The 6,909-nt window shown below is 52.8% G+C and overlaps 1 protein-coding gene across 1 annotated transcript; it reads right to left on the reverse strand.

Moving 5' to 3' along the window:
- Positions 1–617: 617 nt before the first annotated feature.
- LOC113940341 (olfactory receptor 14J1-like) lies at positions 618–1,798 on the reverse strand. Its single transcript, XM_027631472.1, has one exon. It carries the CDS (start codon positions 1,796–1,798, stop codon positions 797–799), a length of 1,002 nt encoding a protein of 333 aa, XP_027487273.1. The 3' UTR covers positions 618–796.
- Between the last annotated feature and the right edge of the window lie 5,111 nt (positions 1,799–6,909).

Consider the following 6,909-nt stretch of genomic DNA (forward strand, 5'->3'; position numbering starts at 1 on the left):
GAGCCCCAGGCAGGTGACTTGGAGACCCTTTGCCACTGACCACGAGCACAGAACATCTGAACCAGCCCTCAATCCCTCAAGTACCCCAGTGAGTCCCTTTTCTCACTGCATGGACTGAATGGGGAAACAAGCAAAGCAATGAGACTTTGGAGAGTCTATTCCTTGGCCTTGTTCTTCACACCAACCTCTCAAAAAGAACAAAGTCTTCAGGAACTGCCCAGGGGGATCCCCTTTCATGATGGAAATGATGTCAAGGAGTTCAGCTCTGTCCCAACAGTACCCAGGGCCTGTCCCTGCCCATGGTCACAGGAGTGACACACAGCAGGGACTGAGCTGCCAGAGCACTCAGGCCTTGGACAAGGAGTAGAAAGGAGAGGGAGGCAGTGGAAAAACAGCATCTCCGAGAAGGCCAAGAGCTCCTGCTCCCTGGCAGTGCTCCTGTACCAGGACTCTTTATCCCTTCTCTTCTGCACACAGGCACTGCCCTCCAGTTTTAGGGAAGTTGTTGGAGGGAGAATCAGGAAAGAAGAATTCAAGTCCTTTATCATACTTAAAGATTGTGATTCCTCATGTACAGAATAACAAAGGCTGGATGTTTGACAAAAAAGTTGCTGCAGAAATTTTTATTTTGTTCAAATGCACACAGAGAATGTTTCCTCATTTACACAATTGTGGGTCAAAAGAAAGAGGTAGAGAGTGAATTAGGTATGAGATGAAGAATAAATTCCTGTGTTAACAACATCAAAAGATTTAAAAAAATGTAGGAACCCCACCACCACCACCACTCTCAAAAGCTTTAGAAGGAAGGCTGGGCCAGTAAAGGGTTACACAATGAGTGTTCTGCAGAAGAAAAGAGTCTGGTTACTGCTCCTGAAAAGCATCTAGTCATCATTTTCCTTATGGTATCCTTGAGTTCCTGGTTCCTCAGGCTGTAGATGAGGGGGTTCAGTGATGGAGAAACCACTGAGTACAGAACTGACACCACAAGGTCCAGCGATGGGGAGGAGATGGAGGGAGGTTTCAGCTGAGAAAAAATACCAGTGCTGACAAAGACTGAGACCACAACCAGGTGAGGGAGGCACATGGAAAAGACTTTGTGCTGTCCCTGTACAGAGGGGATCCTCAGCACAGCCCTGAAGATCTGCACATAGGAGAAAACAATGAAAATGAAACAACCAAACCCTAAACAGACAGTAACCCCAATGAGCCCAATTTCCCTGAGGTAACCTGAGTGTGAGCAGGAGAGCTTGAGGATGTGTGGGATTTCACAGAAGAACTGGCCCAGGGCATTGCCCTGGCACAGGGGCAGGGAAAATGTATTGGCTGTGTGCAGCAGAGCAGTGAGAAAGGCAGTGGCCCAGGCAGCTGCTGCCATGTGGGCACAAGCTCTGCTGCCCAGGAGGGTCCCGTAGTGCAGGGGTTTGCAGATGGCAACGTAGCGATCGTAGCACATGATGGTGAGGAGGGAAAACTCTGCTGAGATGAAGAAGTAAAAGAAAAAGAGCTGTGTAGCACATCCCATGTAGGAGATGGTTGTGTTGTTCTGGAGGGAATTGTGCATGGCTTTGGGGACAGTGGTGCAGATGCAGCCCAGGTCTGTGAGGGAGAGGTTGAGCAGGAAGAAGCCCATGGGGGTGTGCAGGTGGTGGTCGCAGGCTACGGCGCTGAGGATGAGGCCGTTGGCCAGGAGGGCAGCCAGGGAGATGGCCAGGAAGAGCCAGAAGTGCAGGAGCTGCAGCTCCCGCCTGTCTGAGAATGCCAGGAGGAGGAACTGGGGCATGGAGCTGCTGTTGGACATTTGCTTTTTCCTAGGAGAGGTCTGTTCCGAAAAGGAAAGGACAGGGAACAATTAAGACAACCCTTTCTCAGCAAAGCCAGTGCAGTTTTCAGGGAAGTCCCCTCCAAGTCAAGGCATTTCTTTTCTCTGGTTTGTGCTCTCTGAGGGTGCTGTGAGGAGCAGGAGCTCTGGCCGTGTGCTGCGAAGTACTCAGCAATCCAAGTCACTGTCCTTGCCCACAGCCCTTCTGCCCCAACCCTGGCAGCAGCTCCCCAGGCCGGCTGAGAGCTGCCCCTGGCAGGCAGCAGAGTCCCTGCCCAGCACAGTGCCCTGGGCTGCAGGACCCTGCTCTGCCCCACAGCCCTGGGCACCCCTGGCTGCACCCCCAGCTTCACAGCTCTTCCAAAGTGCCCCAAAACAACCCCTACTCACCCATCCCATCAGCTGGGGCTGGGCCAGCTTTAGGAGATGCCTCCAGGAGCTGCCCCTGCACTGCCCTGCAGCCACAGACCCACTGTGTGCAGCCCTGCAAGGATTCTTCCTGCAGGGAGCTCTCAGCCCTCCTGCCAGTGCTGAGCCCCTTGAAGCTCTGTTTTCCCTGCTGGTGTCCCTGAGCTGCCCTGGAAGTGCCCTCAGCCCTGCTGGGCTGTGCAGAGGAGCTGCTCACCAGCAGAGCTGTCTCTTTGAAGCTCTTCTTGCTTGCCAGGAGCTCCCTGTGTGCCAGGAGGCCAACCCAGCTCAGCAGCACAGCAAAAGCCCCAGGCACTTTGTGACCCTCAGGGGGTTGATGTTGTTTACATGAGACTCAGTCCCTAAGAGTAAATTCAAACAACATTTCAAGAAGTCAAAGTGAGATTGAAACACTAAAGTTTCTTGTAGTGCTAATGAGTCTCACTGAGGAACACAACTGAGAATGTGTCCCCAGGTTCCAGTTGGAGCAGAAAAATGCAGAAAGTGATGACAAGGATGGACAAGCAAGGGAAAGGTGACTCTAATATGAATAAACCTTGACTTGTTTCCTTAATCCAAAGGGCCAAGCCCTGACTCCCAGCCCCTGGGAGGGCAGATGCTGTCCCTGCCTCATTCCTCAGGGCTCTTCCTGGGGCACTGGGATGTGGGATGTGCAATGCCAAGGGCAGGACTATGAGGTGGCACCTGCCAGGCTGCTGAGCAGGGACAAGGAGGCCATAAGGCCCCAGGGCTGTAGGGGACAATACCGTCCTCCTGGCATCAGGGGCACAGACAGCAGCCATGGCCAAAGGCCTGCAGAAGGTGGCTGTGTCAGGGCCTTTCAGCTTCTCCCCATCCCTGTCTCCTCTCCAGCCCAGGTTGTCCTACGGTGTCCATGCCCTGCCCCTTTCCCTGCAGGCTGTCGTCATCCCCCTGGCTGCCCCACCTGGCTGGCACCTTCCTGCACTGACATCTCTGCGTCCTCCCTGGCTCTTCCTGCACACACAAAGCCTTGGGCTCATCCAGACTCCTTCTTTGTGACATATTGCACCACAACACTGACATTGGTGGGATATTTCTGACTTCTTGTCACCAGTCTAGGCCACCCCAGCTGCCCTTGGTGGCACTAGTTCTTTCTTAGGCTCTTTTCTGACAGGAAGAAAAGCTCCACCAGCTCTGACAACCCCCTTCCAGACCTCTCAGCCTGCTCCTCTACTGTCTTCAATCTTTGCACCACTGACACCTGAGTCCTCAACCTCTATATACGGATCCTGGGCTTGAGGTCCCAAATTCCTTCCTGGGAGATCTCTGGCACCTCTCCAGGTTTTTGGAAGATGACAATAGAGTGCTCTTATCCCAGGAAACACAGAGGGACACTTTATTTCAAGGGTTGTCTTGGCAGAATGAGGCACAATCTCTTTAAACTTTCTGGCACAAGGGAGTTCTGAGCTCTGGGTACGGAGGGAGCTCCAAGTGCCAACCACTGGAGTAGGAGTTACAAATCATCAGGTCTTGTGTTCTTTGGAGGGCCAGACACTGGTGAGACTGCTCTGTGTGTGTGTGCCCATGGAAGGACTTGAAGGGCACAATGAACTGTCTCAAAACACTGTCAATGCAGGAAAATCCTATAAGGCACCACAACACATAAGCACTGGTGGCAAACAGCAAGGCCTTTAATTCCAAGGCCTGAACAGAGGTGAAGCTTTGGAAGTAGCCCCCAGGACAGAATTGCACTGTGCAGACTGTGGGAAAGAGCAGACAGTCCCAACAGGAAGCCAGGGCTGGTAAGGCAGGTCTGGGGAACCCATCCAGACAAAGATTCCCACCTGCAGACTGGAAGCACACCGGGCAAAACTCCCATTGTGGCAAGTTGTGGGAAAGGAAGCAAGTCCTTGTAGACGTGCCAGCCCAAACTGTGGGAACAGCATCTACCCCCCTGAATACCCAGGGCTTGGGCTGTATAAAAGTGATAGCCCAGAAGAACAACTTGGGGACCCTCCACTGATCAGAGCAGGGTGAAGAAGGACCGGCGGGAGCCTCAGGGATCTCCATGGTGTGATACATTTACTTCATCTCTGTCTTTCTCTCACTGTCTTCCCACCACCTCCTTCTTCTGTCTCTTTCTATTTCTTTCTCTCTCTCTCCCTCCTATTTACTGTTAAATCAAACCTGGACTGCTGACTTTGGCACATGGTCTCCTTTGCAGCTGAATTTGGGCAGAGGTGTCTCTTAATAATGGGAACCTGACAGTATCCCTGAGATTTTACAGTGTGGGAATGACCACTGGATTCCATGAGGTTCCACAGAGTCACAGGGTCCGTTTGGCTTTGTAAGGCTCTGCAGTGTGATAATGGACCCTTGATTCCATGGGTTTGCAAAATGTCTCAGGACTCCTTTGGTTCTAGGAGGCCCCACATATCACAGTGGCCCCTTGGTTCCATGAGATTCCACAGTGTCCCAAGAATCCTTTGGTTCCATGAGGTCTTGCAGTGTCACAGTGGCCCGTTGGTTCCATGAGGTTCTACAGTGTCACAATGTCCCCTTGATTCCATGATGTTCCACAGTGTCACAGGGATTCCTTTGCTTCCATGGGACCCTGCAGTGTGACAATGGTCCCTTGATTCCATGAAGTTCCACAGTGCCAATATGGGCCCTTGATTTCTCGAGGTCCACAGTGTCCTGGGATCCCTTTGTCTTCATGATGCTCTGCAGTGTCACAGTGTCCCCTTGATTCCATGATTTTCTGAAAAGTCTCAGGGTTCCTATGGTTCCATGAGGCCCTGCAATGTCACAGTGACCTTTGAGTCCCCGAGGTTCCTCAGTGTCACAATGGTCCCTGATTCTATGAGGGCCTGAAATGTCTCAGGGCTCCCTTGGTTCCATGAGGCCCTTCATGGCACAATGAATCCTTGGTTCCATGAGGTTCCACAGTGTCCCAGGATTCCTTTGATTTCATGAGGTCCTGGAGCACCACAATGGCTCCTTGATTCCATGAGATTCCACAGTGTCCCAGGGTTACTTCGGTTCCATGAGGCCTTGCAGTATGACAGTGGCCTCTTAATTCCATGAGTTTCCACATTGTTACAATGCTCTCTTGATTCCATGAGATTCCACAGTGTCCCAGGGTTCCTTTGGCTCCAGAAGGTCCTACAGTGTCTCAATGGCCCCTTTACTCCAGGAGGTTCCACAGTGTCCTTGCTGGAACACACGGGGCTGTAATGTTGTCACCCCTGCAGAGCTGCCTCCAGCTCTGGGCTCCAGCACAGGAAGGACATGGACCTGTTGGAGCGAGTCCAGAGGGGAACAGCAAGAGGATCGGAGGGATGGAGCAGCTCTACTGTGAGGAAAGGCTGAGAGAATTGGGATTGTTCAGGCTGGAGAAAAGAAGGCTTTGGGCTGACCTAATTGTGGCCTTGCAGTGCCTGAAGGGAGCCAACAAGAAACATGGAGAGAGACTATTTACAAGGACCTGGAGTGACAGGACAAGGGAAATGGATTCACACTTAGAAAGGGAAGGGTTAGATGGGATATTAGGAAGAATTTCTGGACTGTGATGGTAGTGAGATCGTGGCACAGGTTGCTCAGAGAAGTTCTGGCTGCCCCATCTCTGGAAGTGTTCACGACCTGGTTGGATGGGGCTCTGAGCTCTGAGTCTAGTGGAAGGTGTCCCTGCCCATGGCAGGGGGTTGGACTGAGATGCTCTTTAAGGTCCCTTCCAACCCAAACCATTCCATGATTCTGTGACTGGTGGGGGATGTGGTGGTGAGAGCCATTGGGCGCAGACACCCCAAAATGATGGAGTTTTCCATTCTGGGTGGAGGAAGGAGGGGGCAGCAGAACTGACACCCTGGACTGCTGGTGGTTAGACTTTGTCCTGTTTGGGAGACTGACTGATCTGGGTGTGAGTGTGGATGTGCTGGAGGGCAGGAAGGCTCTGCAGAGGGATCTGGACAGGCTGGATCAATGAGATCAAGTGTCAGGTCCTGCCCTTGGGTCCCAACGACCCCCTGGAATGCTCCAGGCTGGGGGCAGAGGGGCTGGAGAGCTGCTCAGCAGGAAGGGACTTGGGGGTGCTGCTTGACAGGGGCTGGATATGAGGCAGAGTGTGCCCAGGGGGGTAAGAAGGCCAAGGGCATCGTGGCCTTTGTGGAGAAGAGTGTGGCCAGCAGGAGCAGAGAACTGATTGCCCCTCTGTGCTGGGCACTGGGGAGGCCCCACCTGGAGTGCTGTGTCCAGTTCTGGACCCTCAGTGCAAAAAGGCCCTGGAGGGGCTGGAGCGTGTCCAGAGAAGGGAACGGAGCTGGGGAAGGCTCTGGAAAACATGTCTGCTGAGGGACGGCTGAGGGAACTGGGCTGGTTGAGTCTGGAGAAGGGGAGGCTCAGGGGGGACCTCATTGCTCTCTACAGTGACCCAAAAGGAGGTTTTAGTGGGGTGGGGGTCGGTCGCTTCTGCAAAGCCTTTAGTGAAAGGAAGAGAGGAAATGGCCTTAAATTGCATCAGGCAAGGTTCATATTAGATATTCAAAAACCATTTTCCACTGAGAGAGTGCTCAGGCATTGGAACAAGTAGCCCAGGGAGGTGGGGGAGTCTCTGGAAGCATTCAGGTGGCATCTGGATGTAGCACTTTGGGATGGGGTTTAGGGGTGATTCTGGTGATTCTGGGCTGACAGTTGGACTAGAA

This window comes from Corapipo altera, unplaced genomic scaffold, assembly GCF_003945725.1.
Source record: "Corapipo altera isolate COAL_440 unplaced genomic scaffold, ASM394572v1 61056, whole genome shotgun sequence".
NCBI classification, from domain to species: domain Eukaryota; kingdom Metazoa; phylum Chordata; class Aves; order Passeriformes; family Pipridae; genus Corapipo; species Corapipo altera.